We start from the raw sequence: 18,498 nt of genomic DNA, 5'->3' as shown, positions 1-18,498 counted from the left end.
ATTAACACCACTGCGGGGATTAGAATGCACAGAAGTGCATGCAAATAAGAGGAGCATGTTTTTTTAAGGATAAAACCAACATTGCATTTAGACAAAATGCAAAGTAATTTGCACAAAATAAATGAAAGAATGTCTACAGAAAAGCAGTGAACATTTGCTGTGCGTTTAGCTGCCCTGGTTTTACAGTTTTGATAGAGTTCACCAAAATACTGTTGCTACCTCTCTATATGTACAACATCCACATACACACAAATCTAGTACATTTGCATGTTTAGCATTATATATCTTTTACAAACTCAATGTTTGACTGAGGCTTGAAAAATACCTTTTAACACCCACCACACTTGCCTTGGAGGGAAGGGGTAACAGACGCCAGTAGCTCACAGCACTTCAATTCCAGATCATTAGCTCCAAAGTTCATAGGATATATCAAGGCAGTAACAGTAGAACAAATGAAAGGATTTATCTATGCACATCACTGCAGTGCTGTACTACCCATACATGCCCAATAAAACCAACCTCTTTCCTAACACCACAGCGCACCAACTTACTAAGGCAGGAAAAATATCAATACTCTGTCAGTTTACAGAATTTTTTTACAACTTTTTTCAAATTAAGAACTAAGTATCCGTTGTAAAATAAGGATTTTTCTATATTCTTCAATACAGAAGCAGATACCAGTGAGACAATTAAGATGCTGTATGGGAAATAACCACTACCCCCAGTAGTGGATGCTGTCATTGACCTGTCCCCCGGCTAGCTGAGCCTGCCCTCTAAAATCAGAGAGCAGGTGCCAGCGAAAGCCAAATCCTCTCCCAGAGAGGGACAAGGACAAGCACCACTCATAAAAATTTAAAGGTTCAGACACAGAAACAGCCCATTCTCATTAGAGATCGCTAGAGCCACATTTGGAATGGCTGAAATTAAGGACCAAGGCTGAATTTGGGGCAATGCAGTTTGAAAACAATGTTTTTGGACCTCTGACACCCATATGAAATTGTTGAAAAAATGTATAATTTGGGACCTTTGAAAGTGCAGTACCAATATTTATTAATAGGTGCTAGAACACTTTTTGGGATAAGCAACCCTTTAAAAGTCACATAAAAGAAGACAGCAAACATGTACACAATTTTGAAGTTGTTACCCGTAGTGCAGTCATTGCTACACCTGAGGCCACTGGATCCACTTATGTCTGGAAGAATTTAGGCCACTAACAGCCACTGTGCTTTGCATTGTTACCACTAGAAATCAGTAGTTCTAGATGTGTACTCTAAAGGTGGTCTCAAGTCAAACCTACAAAAGTGAACATAAAGAAAGGCACCATCTGCAGAAGCCCTCATACTCAAGATAACAGGCTAAAAAGTATTTAGTGAGATTAAAATATTTTCTCATTTTTAAATACTGTATGTCGTTAATGCAACTATCGTCTTGATATCATGCCACCTTGTTTTTACCAGCAGCTAGTAGGAATGTGTTACTACAGCAAAGTTGTGGTAATGTACCAAGCCATTTACCATCCATGCTGAAACAACAGCAGAACATTTGCCAGGCTTCAGTAAAACATGTGACACTATGATCGTAGATTCTAAAAGTGTATGAATAAAGGAAAATAATGGAAAGCCATCAAGCCTGCTGCAAACACAAAAGTTTTCTTTTCTCCTTTAAAAACACAAACAAGAATTATGTCCACTGCAAACTCTGCAGGCAAAGCTAGAAACTGTAATAGCAAAGAAACAAGTGCTTCAGGAAGCATGAATTCTGATATCAAATGATGTGTTTACTTCAAAACTTTTTTTGTTGCTCATATTTTTTTTTCCATCATCATAACACCAAGTGAAATTACAGTGGCACATCTTACATCATAATTATTATGATTATTATTGTTCTTGCTGTTGTGAGATTGGCCTCTAATCTAAATGGGGAAGGCTGCAGAGTGGAAAGTGATGGTGATAACTGCATAACAATGAAATTTATGCATGAGTCAACAATTTCTGAGAGTCCAGATATAAGATGGTGCTACAAAAACTGGGGCAATATATGCTGAGACGGAAGTAAGAATGTTACCAGAAAGCAAATTTTCCCATATGCAGGCGTGGGGACATGAGAAGAAGAGTATATAACAGCTGCAGAATTTTGCTGAACGAACAGAACTGCTGCTGTGGTTTGCAGGTGACTGTTATACAGTTGTAGTTGTCGCTATAAAACACTCAATCAAATTAACTATTCATTGTTGTAGTTAACATAATTTGGTTTAACCTTGAAACCAAGTACTACTTTTATTTAACAATTTTCTTTTATTTGTACTTATTTTGCTCTTATTTCACCTCTATATAGATAGAAGGAGAATCTACAATCCCAACAGACCTCTGGCTCAGTTTCTGGACATTAATGGCATCCTTTGTGCTGCATCTTGCAGGCATCAAGTGGTAAAAAAAGAACATTTTCAGAAAATTGCTGTGTGTGCTGTTGGATGTTGATGCCCCACGCACCATAGTCTTACAGCTCCTACTGTTTTTCCTCCCACTCAGACACTTTCCTCTTGTGCAGACCAGTCAGTTGCTAATATTGTGAATGCTTGTGTGTTAACTCTTTGATCTTGGTGTCACATCTTATCAACATAGAAGAAAAAAACTGCTCTTCTTATTACAACATTGTCCAAAAAACTGTAAAGCTGCATGATTCTTTTTTTTTTTTCTAAGCCAAAGTGAAATTGGGCACAGGGTTCCAACTATATTGGAAGAAAAAGATGATCTCACAGTATAAACTAAAAACTGACATTAAATTTTGAAAGCCTTTGAAAGCTTTAAAATTTAAGACCAGGAAACACACATGATCTCTCCTGGCTGACAAGTACTCGCTGATACCACTTCACTCGCTGATGAATTAAATGATTAAAGCAGCTCAGTCAATATATATTGCAAAATTAATTCTGTGCTTTCCTTTCGTTTTAAATATATATTTTTTCTTTTAACTAATCTAAAATATCCTAATTACCTTTCACTTTTAAAGTGCACTGATAATGTCTTATGCCCTACCGGTCTGTCACATAATGAGATCTGCATGACAACATTACAGTGGAGTACTTCTGTAATACTCGCTTGCACTCATGTTACACTGTCAGTAATAGTCATTGGTAACAATAAAGGAAAAAAAAAACTGCCACCGTTCAGATCACAACCCCAGATACATCTTCTTACAAACTTACATCCAACAGCTATGCTAATAAAGGAAAGAGATAAGGGACAATGCAAACAAACTGTAAAAACTGGATAAATTAAAGGTTTAGCAATAAAAGATGAAAAGCACCTGCCTGATCACAATCAGCTTTCTGCCTGGCCTCTGTCTGGTGCACTTTTCAGGGAATTTGCATGCATTAATTCCCCTTATGCAGCACTGACCTTTGGGTTCTGACCAATTAACTTTCCCCTTTAACCTCACTTCTACTGAGTTTACTCATCATATAAAGTGTTGGTCCCATTATCATGTTTGTAGTACTGGCCAACACTTGGCACCTTTTCACCTTTTAATTATACACTTTCTGAGAGACTCTTTACCACTGACCTCTGAGAGGACATCTCTCTGTCACGCCCTTCACAGTTTTGACACTGCATGGATTAAATAGCAGATGCTTCCTTTACTAAATTGACACCAAGTAAGTAAACGCTCTCAACCACAGGGCGAGAGGGACATTTAAAATTCACATGTAAGTCGGTATTGTGTAATATGCAAATTTCTATATGTTAATTTTGCATCCTACAATGACAGGTAACAAGAGCTGGTGAGGTTATTCTGTCAATGGCTGTGTAAACTCATCATGGTTAATGTCTCATTTTAATATTTATCTCTCTGGTCATAGTGGCGTGACCAATGCCACAGACTGTATTTTTTACATGTCTGATTTAAATAATTTTGCCAGGTAATGAGGTGTATTTATTGCTTGTGTCGCTGGAGTCACATTTCAAAATTGCACTGAGCTCATTTTGCACAAGGGTGAAACTGCTCCCAAATTATATTTAATGAAACAGAAAGCAGAGTGACTACCCAACAATTTAATAAATTACAGTTGCACAGAGACCCCTCCATGTGTTATGACACCAAGGAATGCTTAAATTCTTGTTAAAATTAATTATTCTTTTGATATATTTTCAATAAAATTTATCAATTTATTTAAACAGTGTGTTTACTGTATTTATCTATTATTTTTAGGGTGAATATAGGGGCATTATTGCTCTGAAAGACATACTACGTCAAAGTTTGGTGTCTTCATACTTGTTAGTTGAGGCTGATTAGCTCAGTTGGCAGAGTATCAATCTCCCATGTCGGAGACCAGGGAGTTTTGCCACTGCTTAACCATTTTAAGTCGCTTTGGGTGAAAGCATCAGCTAAATTACTGTAACGCTGGTTGTGAAGTCAATTCCTCCAGTAGTGGCCGGCATTGAGTTCAGGCCTTCCATCCAACATCAGTTTCAGACAGGTTCTTTTAATAATGCACCATTATAAAGTTGTTTTTAACTGCCCAACACACCCTAAACACTCACAAAGACGCTTTTTATACGCATCCAGAATTTTTACAGTTGTCCTCTTCTTCGTTCTTCTTTTGCTTTTTGTTCTTCCCGATCCTCTTCTTCTCTGGTTTGTTTCTTCTGCTGGTTGCACGTCAGCTATTCTGCTCGGCATTCCACCCACCATTTCTGGTGGTATTGCTCCATTTTCTGTGTCAAGCGACAGATAGCTAAGCTTTGTGAAAACGGACCAAGTTATGCGTGTAACCAATGCAGGGGACAAATGAAACTGTGTCAAGCATAAATGAGCCTTAATTCGGTATCCATCCTACATTCAACCTCTACAATGGGCTCTCTACAGCCAGTAAAAAAGTCTTATCTTGACTGTTGTCTTATCTCTTTTTTTCCCCTCCCTTCTTTCAATATGTGCCAACATACTTTTCCTTTTTTTTTTTTTTTTTTAAGCTACAAAGCTCTGCACACTGGCAATCCAGAATATTTTAAGCCCTGAAAAGGTAACATCAATGCTAAAAATACTTATAAAAATTAAGCTTGAAATATTGTTTTCACAACAAATTTGCAAGTCTACAGGGGGCAGAGAGTAAAATAGAAAATGTGATTGGTGGTGTGATAATTAATGTACAGCATCAATGTGAAAAATTCAGTTTTCTTCTTCCACCAATTGCAAGCGATAAATTTGTGGCTGGAAAAGTTTTTACTTTTTAATCAAACAAAGTACAGATTAAGACTAATTACTGCTTAATTACAGCGAAGGTAACTGTAAATAAATAAGATGCACGATATCACTAGTAGAATACTGACAATTTCTCTACTGAGAAAACTGCATATGACAATTCTTTCCCTTTGTTTGGCACAATATATTTTTCATTGGAATAATGACTAAATAAGCACATTACAAACAAAAAGATAAATGTACCACATGCCAGAATAGTAAAATTTGTATCAAATGACACATTTGGACACATTGTTTAGTATATGATGCAAAATGAAAATAAATGTGCAAATATTTGATATCTACTTGCTTGCATGGATTGTAATCTTGTTCCAACTGAACAGCAAACTTGAATGATGTTTTGCCCTACCTCTGGTGTGGCTGGGGACTCTCCGGCGGCCTGTTGATGAGCTGTGCACTGCATGCTGGTAGTGGGACATATCTGTTGGCGTGTTGGGGACACGGAAGCTGTCCTGGAACCTTTGCATCAAATCTTCTACTGAGTCGGTGTTTGGGTCAATAGCTATAAGGAAGACATGACACCCATGTCAAAAGGCTTGAAGTAAAAAAAAAATAAAATAAAATACTGGCAAAGTCTGACAAACACTCAAGATACTGTAAAAATCCATACACAGATTTAAAGTGCAATAAAGTATAACCAAAAATAGTCTGTTTTTATCTATTTCCTCTTTAGGAGGGATAAGAGATTAAAGCATGAAATGCACCATGAGCCGCTAGGCTGTTCCATTTAGACATGGAAAAAAGCCCTGTCTTCCTTTTTCTATTCTATTTTTTCTGCCCTTTAAATGATACCATCAATTCAATATTGCCTCATCTCTACAGGGATCCTGCCAACGCTTCCCCCTGATTGTTCAGTCTCACTCTTCCTGATGAATGACTCCAAAACAACTAGCTGTGGGGAAAAAAGGGAGGCACAGTGAGCAGGGTTTGCTTCACTTTCCTTAAAGATAGGATATTACAAAAGAAAGGACAGAGAATTATTCTAACCATATGTTCTGGGCCATTTATGTCAGCAAAAAGATTAATCATAGGTGGAGAATATTCTCCCTCTGTTTCATCTGACACAAAAAAATGGTTGAAACATAGATATCAGCAAGATATATTTTCATCCAAATAAGCAAAGGCAGTGTATCTCAGATTGAACTTAGACTTTTAATTTATGCAAGACTCATATTCACAAGTCACGTGCACTGAATGCACAGGGTTGGACAACTCCATGAAAAACTGAAAACAGATCTGTCACAAAACTTCCAGCAGTGTAGCCATCTCCAAATGACGGGGGCCATTCATCACACCAACCACCAATACCCCCAACCTATCATCATCATCTTTTGATCTGTCAGTCTGGCTCTGAGGTGTACTCTGTCCGTGAATAATGGTGATGTGTTGCTCCCAGTGGATGCTCACCATGCATGCCAATGAGCATACAGAAGAAAAGGAGGATGAGAAGAACGGGGGTGGAAAAAATTAAATACACTGATCTTGAAATGAAAATAATAACCAATCCATTACAGTTATATTCACTACATATATCATCTATGCAATTATATTTGTTCAAATAAATATTTGCTTAATCTCATCTTAATTTTTGCTTTGGCATTCCTCTCCAGATGTATGCTGATAATGCCGTCATTTTTACACCTGCTAAAAAATCCTCAAGAAGCCGCAAACATTTTCACATCAGATGTCTGAAATCCAAGACCGTGTCAGTAAATCTTGTCTACTATTAAACACTAAAATAACAGTAAGCATGGTGTTTGGTAAACGACCGGCAAAAAGTTCTATTTCAAATGTATTTCTAAAAGGTGAGGTGCTAGAATTAGTCAGATTTAAATACCTTGATGACATTCTAGATTTGCCTTTTACCATCAAAAGACACACAATGAATATCAAAAACAGTCTAATTCAAACTGCAGAATTTTAAACAAATGAGACCATCTTTGACTGTCGGTGTAGACATAATGTTCCATGACTTTCTTTCATATTGACTATTGCTTCAGAAACTGTTAATGGGCATAACTGCAGTCAAACCACCAAGGACAGAATATGTCAAACTAAAATCGCTCACTGAAAGACCACTAGACCCACCACAAGAGGAGACTGTGAGGTCCCCCACATTTGCATCATTTTTAGACAATCTGCTGCCAGTGAGGGGTACTAACATGTGTTACGGCCCCTGGCCTTTATGGATTGGTCCCCGGCCTGTCAGTCTACAACAGGATATGAAAAAGGGTGCTGTGCCAGCGCTGCATCAGGATTAGTTCCTCCCCTTCGCCTTGTGGATTGGTCGCTAGTGATCCCGCACTCCTCCAGCTGGCAATCATGAAGGACGCATCGCCTTTTAATCGGAGGATCAGTCATCATTCTTGAGCAGCTGTGTCAGTAGGGCAAGGTTTGCCTTGTGAGCTGTTTGCTGAGTGTTTGTTAGAGTATTCCTTGTGCAGTTGTGTCAGTGGACACAAGATTGCCACTTGGGTTGTTTTTGACATGTGAACTTCGGATTACCCTGAGCGGGTTTTGTACTGGCTGTTCAACAGATGGTTTGCTATTTGGAAGGACTTGTAAGTCGGGAGGTTTCTCATTAGGAGAAGCTCCTCTCCTTTATGTACACACACTCAGAATTAAAGTCTCCCAAACCAATAGAACATTTTAACATGCAAAATTAGCAAGAACATTACTGTTGGATCGCTATAATACCATTAATGCACAACAGTGCAGCTGCCTTTACGCCTGACTGCAAAAGTTCCTGTGTCTGTGTGGTTGTGTTAGGCAGGAAACAAAGAATTATGATTCCGTTTCCATGGTACTTAATGGTTTTCGACAGACTTACTTTTGGTAGGATTGGCAAGTATTTCCTATGCTAGTATCGGTATGGGCCCATTCCTATTACACAAGTTGAGAGTGGTTGTGTTTGACTCTTATAATTGTATTAATCATTATTATGAGATAACAAATTAGACAGACAGCTGTATCCAAATTGTGAAGGAACTATTGCATGTCCTTTACTCCTGCAGCAGTTAGACTGGAAACCAGAACTTCTCCCTGTAGACCACACGCGATCAAAAAAAGCCTGTTAGAATTTATTAATATACATACTTTATTTAGTTATTTATTTTTTATAATTCTTGTGTTTTAACAAGTAATTGCTTTAGTATTCATTAAGATATTCAGCTTATATTAAGAAACATTACCTTTGATGTTTTAATATATTCCAAAAAAAAATATTTAACTGTACTGTGTTTGCAACTCTTCTTGAAACTTTCAATTATTCCAAACACTGTAAGCGGTAATCATAGGAAAGCACAGTGGTGTCCAAGTCCGGTCCTCGAGGTCTACCATCCTGCAACCCTTCTCCAACAGACCTTGCAGGATGGTAGACCTCGAGGACCGGACTTGGGCACCCCTGGGATAGCATTTCCAAAATACTCTTTCCATTTATTTTGGTGTTAGTAACATGAGACATCAGTTTATCTTTCAGTGAAAACTGCAAGACTATTACACATTTAGTGATCTAGCATTGTTAAACATTAATAACGGTTAGATAAAATATTAATTTTAATAATCAATATAAAGCTTTTTCTTTTAATGGAAGCATGGAAAAACATTAAAGTTTTTGATTAATTAATTAAATTAATTAATTCAACTTAATCAAATCAATCTCAAGATGCTAACGATAAGTTAAATGAACATGAATGTTAATTAACTAGTCTAAACTGCATAATATCGAAGGAATATTTACAAGGGATAAATGGGAAACATAAATTAAACAAACATAGTAAATGTAACTGTGATGTTCAAGCAAGGCTCTTATGGTAAGGCAATGAATCAAAAATGAAAACAAAAGTTAATTAACCTATGTTGTTAATTAAACTAATGTTTAAAAGGGAGGCTGAAGGGATTTCTGATTCCTATGGAGCTAAATGATATCATCTGTTTAAGACGGAAACCTAACTGGAAAAGAAAATTATTTCACTATAACTGATTCTGTAAGACAACCAATCCTGCTTCTTAGCTGTCGAGTAGAGGGGAGACTGGTAGTACTTGTTCAGTTCTGTTTGGACCGAGTCAACCCACTTTGTTTCTGGTGAACAACTGCGGTGAACAGAGGAAGCCTGACAGGAGCAAAAGATCAAAAAAGTCCAGCTTTGATGAGCCGAAAATGGGAAAATTCAGTAAAATGGCACTGTAGTGCACAGGCTCGATTTAACCAGTTACAAAAATATATAAAAAAAGGAAAACATAAACTAAACAGTTATAAAAGAAAAATAACATAACAAAAACGGAGATTAAGCGTGTGCAAAGATGGACTCTGCACGACCATTTTCTGGATCAGCTTCTCATGCCTAAGCAGACATCTTCATGGATGTAAAAAAAATCAGGTTCAGCTTTGGTCCAGGGGTTCCAGGTCATCAGTTGAGGATTTACATCTGGAACAGATGTAAATCGCATGATTCGCATGATAGTTTATCACCCTAATGTCTGATTTGTGGTTTGCCGGAGGTTTGCTCAAAAACTACAAATGCCAAATCATGGTTTAAGGAATGTCCAACTCTTACTCCTTGCTGAAAAGAAATGACCGGTTTGACCTGTGGAATCCTTTAGTTCACGGTTTTACAGTTCACAATTTTCAATTTAAACTTTGTTTTTCTATGCAGTGTTGATTAAGACACCTGCCAATACAGCGCAGCCAAAATGCTAAACACAAGTCAAGCATACACAGGGTACTGGACCAATAGTATACACTGAGCAACCAACACCAGCATCTACTCTGTGGAGGCACTGCAGTGGAAATTGATTTTTATTGCAATATTGACAAAAGCTTAGCATGGCATTTGCTGAAACTTAATGTAAGTACTCAGGACATGATCCTACTTTATCTGTTTGTTCATGATATTTGATTACAGTATACATATAGTTCAACATTTGTCAAATTTAATGAAAAAAAAGCAAACTTTGGTTGCTGAGGTACTTTTGAAATTAAGCAAAGCTTGTCAACTTAAAAAAAAAAAATATATATATATATATATATATATATATATATATATATATATATATATATATAACTAAACTTTGTATTATAACTGGCTTCTTGTCTGCTACAAATCAATTTTACAACTGTACTGCTTACAATTTTGAGTCCAAATAGCTTTGTATGAAAACCTTTGTATTGTCATTTTTGTGCTTGATTGTTGCTTTTGCTAATATCCCCTATATTATTATTGTTATTTAATGTAAAAGGCCAGTGGCCTCAAATGCAATGTGCCTATAGCACCCAATCTCTATATAACATTATTCATATGTAAATCACTTTAAGTTACTGTTGCTACTGAATGCCTGCTGCTTCGGTCTGCTATATTTTCCAACCTTAAGCAAAAGCTACAACACAATCAATTTGTTCTCCCATTATAAAACCCTACTAGACTCCAGAGAAATGCCTGTGTAAACTTGTATCCCTTTATCTTTGGTAATGTTTTGCCTAAAAAGAAGAAGAAATATTCCATGTGGAAAAAGAAACTGCATTTAATGGAGCCATCATGCCAAAGCCAGCTGAATTTCGCATCAATAGAAGACAGCAAAAATGTTTCTGTCTGAAAATGACATTTCATTTTTAAGGTCCTACACAGAGTTTGATACTGAAACAGATAATGTCTTGGAGCTGCTGCCTCCAGCAATGGTGAGTTAAATTGAAAACCATGCAGTGGGATTTGCCCAGTATTAAAAGTGCTTTCTTCCTCCTATCACTTTTTGAAAAAAAAAAAAAAAAAATGTTTCCCCCTAAAAAAGAACATTTCTGAAAACAGAGTAGTTCTTAATAGCGCTGAGGACTTTTTACATCCTTCAATTTGGCATGCAAAGGAGACACTTCTTTTTTATTTAAAAGCAGAATTGGACAGTGCAGACAAGGAAGGCCAAACAGTGTTCAGACTTAATTCTTGAAAGCAAGTCAAAACAATGACTTGTTATCTTGTACAATATACACAATTCATGGAATGTCATCAAAGTTTGACAGTACTTATTGAAATATGTTTAGCCACTATATCTTCCTAATTCATGCTTTTCACTGCTAAAAATTACATCCAAAATAACAACCAGGAAAATAAATAATTAAACTTATTGAAGAAACAGAAAAAGGTTACCTTTTTTCTTTTTATTAACTCAGGGAGAAACTGTCCTTTTGCATGAATGGAGTGTTACAGTAATGAAGCTCCACTTCCTGTGGGAATTGATGCTAGCATTAGGCTAATCAAGGTAACTGTGTTTAGCAAACAAACAATAGTGGTAGGCAGCTGAAACTTAAAATTTGATCTGCGTGACTAAAAAGAGTCTGGGACAGCCTACTCGAGGTTAACTGCCTGTATACATATTTAATGGCCCCTCAGAGCTCTTTATTTTTGTCCTGTTTTATGCCCAGAGCTATAGTCTCTGCGAAAGAAATGTAATTTGCCTCTACAGGTTGTCACAATCCCTTTAGAAGTAATTTTTCCCAAGGTTACACACAAATACATCTTTAATCTTAATAAATAAATAAAACCCCTGCATTAGTTATAAAAAAAAAAAAACAAGACTCAAAAAATGCGTCAGTTGTTGCACCATTCTTTTCTCCCTGTGGTTTCAGACTTTGCTATAACATTGGATCACTCACTTCTGTCAAAACCAGCTACCAAGACATTTTATTCTGACATTTGTTTTTCCCAAGACCCCAAGACCACTGGTTTCTCATTTTGAGTTCAATGTCAGGTGATGCTCTGGTGCCTTTATTTTCTCCTTTTCATCTCCCTTATCTGCCTTTACTCCCTTATCAGTGGTTTGTGTGTGTAAACAGTGTCTCATAAGCAGTGTATGTCATGCTGCCTCTGTCAACTTACTCTCACGGTGCCCAAAACAAGAAGATAACCCCTTTTGGTTTTCTGTTTTTGTTCTGTAGTATTGTGCTCGTTGTAAAAGTGTGTATGTACATGCAAGTGTTGGTTTTCATATATTTATTTACAGGTCTAACTTCTTGCTTTTATTTGCGCCTTCATGTTTAGGGAGTATAAAGCTTCCACTGTTGTGTGAAGGACAAAGTATTTTCCTGACTCACTTTTAGGGTGTTTTTTTTCTACTGTTAGTGTGTAAGTGGCAATTAAATTAAGCCAGACACTAAACTGTGAAATAATAAAACAAGTTCATTTAGCAACAAAACATTGTTTAACTCAAATCTTCTCAAAAAAAAAAAAAAAAAAAAAAAAAAAAAAGGATATTCTGGGTAGGCTTTCATATTTGATGTTTATACTGTGAATGTATGAATAAGGATTTTGCTGACGTGTCCCCTTTTCAAACATAATGCAATCCATCTACTTCTCCCTTCTCATCCATCTTCCACAACTCTCATTCTCCAGCATCCCTTGGGATCTCATTGGTGAAAAATACACTATTATGGATCTGCAGGAGTCAAAACCGCTGCCATTTGCTTTTTGACGGACATATACTCAGTGCTCTTATTAAGAGTCCACTAAAGTGACAGGAGAGCATAACTATTGTATGAAGAAATAACAAAAAAGTTTTCATTAACAAGCTGTACACCGACAACAGCTTTTTACCATGGGAATACATCATTATGGTTTATTATAGTTGTGCTCATACAGAATGCATCTTCAGTGCTCAAATATATTTCTGGATACTTCATTTCTTAATGGCTTTTCTCCATCTGAGATGACACACTTATGTATTATGAGAGCTCAACGAATTGTTCCAGGTAAATAGCTGAAGGGAAAGTGATGCCTACATGGTGAACCCCTGCAGCACAGAACAATTAGTTTGAAATTAGTTCTGAAACTGCTAGTAGTTTCAAATTAGAAATGGATAATATTGACTGCTAAGTCTTTGAGAACACAGGAAAACAAAACAAAAAACAAATAAAAAAAAAAAAACAGACATGTTAATGAAGTTTAGAATTTTTATTTGAATTGTGTGATTCCATTTTAAGTTGACAAAAACCACAGAGGTGGCGCTTCAACCTACACCATAGCACACTAAGGTCCCATCATCTTTAATTCATCATTGAAAAGTGACTAAACAAATGGTACACTCAATCATTTTCAAACTTTAACAACTTCCCCAAATTAGAATTCACTGTGATAAATTGAGTAGATAAGAATAATTTTTATAAAAATGTATATTTTTCATAGCAAATCCAAAACAGAATTGCAGAAGAAGAGGTTTCAAAATTTATATGCCTGGACATGATAAGACCTGATACAGTGATGACTGTACATTCACAGAAAATGATACCAAGCACCAGGAAGAGCAACATTTGTTCTGTCAGCAAGAAACAGGCCTACAGCAAAGGACCAGATACTCCAAAGAGCCAAATGAACAATACTAGACTAGAATCCGCTAAATCGCTGATACAGCCTTTGGGAATTACCGCCTGTCAGAAACGGAAACCTTTGACCATGATTCTCTGTCCATAAATAGTGCTTGACCCTTATTTCTCTTAGGCTCAAGAGGATATCTTCTTTCTACTCAAAGTCAGTGAAAACACAAGACAACACTTTCAGGCTTTTCATCCATGCCCCATGCCCTGAGGCAGGTGGTGATGCAGCTTGCAATGCGGCTTGGAAGATGAATTACAGTGCTCTAAATCCACACACATAAATGGTACTGTAGTAGAGCAGTTCCACATCACACCACATTTCAAACAACATGGCGTGTTTAGAGAAAGAGGGTATTGATTTTAAGCTGAAAGATGTTGCACATACGCAGCTATTCTGAACTTTTGTCATCTATGGAGACTGAGGTTAAAACCTTTGGATGATTCACTATTCTTACATGCATGAACCAAAGTAATAAAAGTTTTCAAAAATTCAGCTGATTTTTTTTGTACAAACATCCACTGTAAAAACCTTTACTATCACCATGAGTCCAAAATGTTACTTTTTACTTTATTTTATTTTGTAATCAAACTCCTAAAAACTTCTGGTTTCATTAAAAATGATACCATCCAGAAATTACAAACATGTGTTCAAGGTAGGAAGATACCCTCCAGTAAACTTAATAGAATTATAAGTGTTTGCCCAAAATGAAAACATAGCTTTGATGTTCATTTCCAATTCAATGCCAGCATGGTGCCTGTGCATGTCTTAACAACTGGACATAAGGAATAGACATTTCTTCCTTTTTTGCCACCTTACCTCCATGACAGCCAAGCAGCATTCATATTCACAACTTAGATAAAGCCACAAAGGGAAATGCTGGAAGCCCTAAACCCCCTGCTGTTTTAATTTGGGCATAATCTACAAAAAGAAAGGAAATTGAGACCCAAAGAAAGGTTCATATATATATATATATATGTGTGTGTGTGTGTGTGATTATTAGGGTCCGAGCCATACGAAGTATGGCGGGGCCCTATTGTAGTTGAAATGTTTATTATTCTCGTTCTCCTAAGCGCTTTGACCCCAAATTTGACCCCCTAAACACCCATGAAAAGTTGTGAAACTTGGCACACACCTCAAGTCCCGCGTAACTCGGATATCATAAGGTCCGCATACTATTCAATCCAAAATTGGCTCAACAGCGCCACCTAGAGTCACCAAAAATCACCACATGAATGGGGCCCCGGAAGTCTACTTCAACGTAGGAAGACGAAACTCGGCACACACGTGTACCACCCCGTGTTGACCAAAAAACTCAATGTAACACCTGTCGCCATGGCAACGGGGCGCCCGCCATCTTGGCGTGTGCGGCCATTTTTTCGCCATTTTTTGCACTTCACACACATCGTATTTGAACGAACTAGTCTGAGGGGATTCGTGCGACTGACTCCAAACTTGGTGGGAAGCTTCCTGACAAGTTGGGGACCAAAAATTGTTCAAATCTTTCTAATAGCAGAAAGCATGTTACCGTGGCAACCGACGGAAAATGACCTTCTCGCCATGAAACACGGTTTGCTCATATCTCCATGTAAATACATGGGATCTGCACCAAACTTGACAGTATTCATACTGGTGACACCCCAAGTGCAGCAAAGAAGTCAATCGAACAGCTGTTGCCATGACAACGGCGTGCCCGCCATCTTGGATTTCACTGCCATTTGAACGAACTAGTCTGAGGAGATTCGTGCGACTGACTCCAAACTTGGTGGGAACCTTCCTGACAAGTTGGGGAACAAACGCTATTCAAATCTTTCTAATAGGAAAAAGCCTGTAACCGTGGCAACAGACCGAAAAAGCCTCCTCGCCATGAAACACGGTTGGCTCATATCTCCATAGAAATACACGGGATCTTCACCAAACTTCACAGCATTCATACGTGTCCCACCCCAAGTGCAGCAAAGAAGTCAATCGAACACCTGTTGCCATGGCAACGGTGTACCCGCCATCTGGGATTTCACTGCCATTTGAACGAACTAGTCTGAGGGGATTCGGGCGACCGACTCCAAACTTGGTGGGAACGTTCATGACAAGTTGGGGACCAAACGCTATTCAAATCTTTCTAATAGGAGAAAGCGTGTAACCGTGGCAACCGACGGAAAAAGCCTTCTCGCCATGAAACACGGTTTGCTCATATTTCCACAGAAATAGATGGGATCTGCACCAAACTTGACAGGATTCATACTTGTTGGGTCCCTAACGCATTACAACACCTGTTGTCATGGCAACATAGCATGTTAGCTAGCAGAATTAGCATGCAAGCAAAAAATGCTAACTAAGTATATCAACATTTCAGATTTTCAGCTGGGTGTTTTACCATGTTAAATATGATGTGACCAGGTTACCTACCATGCTAGGAAAAGGTGTATGAAACGGGTGGCGGGGTCCAGGCCGCTCGGACCCGATGGATGCCGCTTGCGGCTTTAATTTATTATTATTATTACATTTCATTTTATTGCATCCATCCACAGACACATGTGCACACATACATACACAAACTTGAATTAATCTATATATCTTGATTTTTTTTTCCCTCATCTTTTCTTCATGGATTAGAGTAAAAGAGTGCAAAGTAGATCAATGCTAGAAAGAGGGTGCTCAACCCAGCGCTGATTCTTCTTTAGATTTATCAAATTTGTCATTGTTTCAGTAGAAGTCCAGTGTAGCTGCCTGGGAAAGCCATCCCAGCAGTGCTTCTGAAACTGTGACAGGTACATGAATGGTCAGAGAGGTCATGTCAAAGAAGGTAAGGGATCCGATGTCAGAGGAGACAAAGGAGAGTTCAGACATGAATGGAAAATGGCTGAAAGAGAAATGGATAAAGACTGAAATGTGTGGGTAGGCAATGGATTAAGTTGCTGTTTTTTTTTTCTTTTTCTTTTTTTTTATTAGAAAAAGAAATCAAATAAAAGAAAACATGTGAATACAGCAGTTCAAAAAAGTCTTCACTGATAACTATAAATTATTGGAAAGCTAAGTTTAAAAAATACTTTTATTGATGGCAACTCACAAATGATATGGTAATGTGGGGTTTAGTATATTACCAAAGGTCTGTTTAGTAAAGCAACCATCAGCTTGAACAGCCACTTGAGTCTTTCTTGCAAATTCTATAAACTTAAGATTTTGTCAAGGGATGAATAGTATGAATTTGCCAAGAACGGATACATTTCTCCTTAATATAGTAGACACAAACCCATATTAAAGTTTGTTCTCCTATTGCCAGCACTGAAACCACACTGACAACTAAAAATGTAGAACTGTAGAAGAGCAAGAAGGAAGTAACCCACTCCTAATCCCTCCTCTGTTTGTCTGCAAAATTCTAACATCGACTTTCTCAAGCCTCGTCATCCCTACCCACTGAGGAGAATGTAATGTCTCATCTTTAGTCAGACTCTTTTCTTCTCTGGAAGCCGTTGCCTCTACTTGCATATTTTAAGACCCTATGCTGTTTGCAGTGGAGCAAGAATAAAGTTCTATCTATAGCTCGGCTCTTGCCACGGGCCAGAATAAAATATGGATGTGTCTCCCCATGACGCACCAGCTAAACATTGTAGGCCATGCTCTGACCTCCAGTCGCTCCAGACAGGCTAAAACTCCAAACTGATCATTAATGAAAGAACAAGACTTCACAAATAAGTATATTTAATTCATGTCGCATGACACTTTGTAAGACTGTGATTCAAAAAAAGTAAAGGTAAATTATTATGTGTGTAAATTTTTAATAAGTAACAGCGCCACAGTGACACAAAGGTTATTTCTGGCAGGAAACACCTGGAACCACCTGCAGCAGCCTAAGAAATGTACATGCAATTTCCAGCTCAAGAAGAGCAGAAGGCATAAAAGTAACTCCAAATTATGAGAGAATGGTAATAGCATCTTAACCAAGAGATTACATAATTATAAGCATTTTTTTTTCTGTATGTAAATGTGATGATTTGGCTATGTTGTGAGATTTAACTTTTCATGTTTAAAAATTAAATGGTTTTAAATTTAACTGAATTTACTACTCAAAACGTGGCAAACAAAAATGTCCCACTGTTTGGAAACCACACACTATTTAAAGATATATTGTGCATCTGAGAAGGTGGTCTGGTTTGAGTGACTGGGAGCTGTACACTCACCACATCTCTTTACACTGTACACCTCCGAAGCTGTTCAACATATCTGACAATTCCCTATACAACACTCAAACAAAAGAGTGTTTAGTAAGAAGCTTTTTAAGCTTAAACAAAAAAAAAGAGTGCAAGTAAAAAAAGTTAATATATTTCTCCTTTGGTTTCAGCATCATGAAATGATACATGATGTGAAAAAGATTAACCCAACATACGACTGATCAAGGGAGTGAGATTTCTTATCATAGTTATTGCAAATATATTGTGGCTGCAGCACTGAGTTTGGAAATGCTCACCTGTCACACTTTAATGATCTTCTAATGATTATTAATAGTGTATCATTGGAACTCTGAGTGTTATGCAGTGATTGCACAATCAGGTGTTTTTTTTATGTAAAACTGTAGATAAAAGATAAATTATAATAAATATTAGGAATCGTTGCCAAACCTTGCTAGAAAAGTAGGAACGGAAATGAAGCAGAAAAAAACATTATGCAAATACAGTTGTGATAGGGTGCCAATTTATCACACTCCATGATCATTCATCACACCCACAAACAATCCAGTTAATTTAACATGCTGCAAGCAACATAGTATTTCCATACAATTACATATTGACCAAAAATATTTATTTTTCTGTACGTGGAGCCTTTTCAATCTGCCTGGCTAAAGACCCAGAAAAGTCATTAAAACTGCTGTCAGAATTTGTTGAAGGGCAAC

At 37.4% G+C, this 18,498-nt stretch overlaps 1 protein-coding gene across 2 annotated transcripts in view; it reads right to left on the bottom strand.

Moving 5' to 3' along the window:
- LOC121629820 (astrotactin-2-like) overlaps positions 1 to 18,498 on the bottom strand; it is a 300,171-nt gene that overhangs the window by 179,562 nt on the left and 102,111 nt on the right. The window contains exon 4 of one of the 2 annotated variants that reach the window (XM_041969617.1): positions 5,606 to 5,758. The exons of the other annotated variant lie outside the window; for it this stretch is intronic. Coding sequence (XP_041825551.1) covers positions 5,606 to 5,758 — 153 coding nt within the window. The remainder of the gene's footprint in view (positions 1 to 5,605; positions 5,759 to 18,498) is intronic. 2 annotated transcript variants of the gene reach the window in all.

This window comes from Melanotaenia boesemani, chromosome 19 (genome assembly GCF_017639745.1).
Source record: "Melanotaenia boesemani isolate fMelBoe1 chromosome 19, fMelBoe1.pri, whole genome shotgun sequence".
Classification (NCBI taxonomy): domain Eukaryota; kingdom Metazoa; phylum Chordata; class Actinopteri; order Atheriniformes; family Melanotaeniidae; genus Melanotaenia; species Melanotaenia boesemani.
This window is presented reverse-complemented; position numbering and strand designations above follow the sequence as displayed.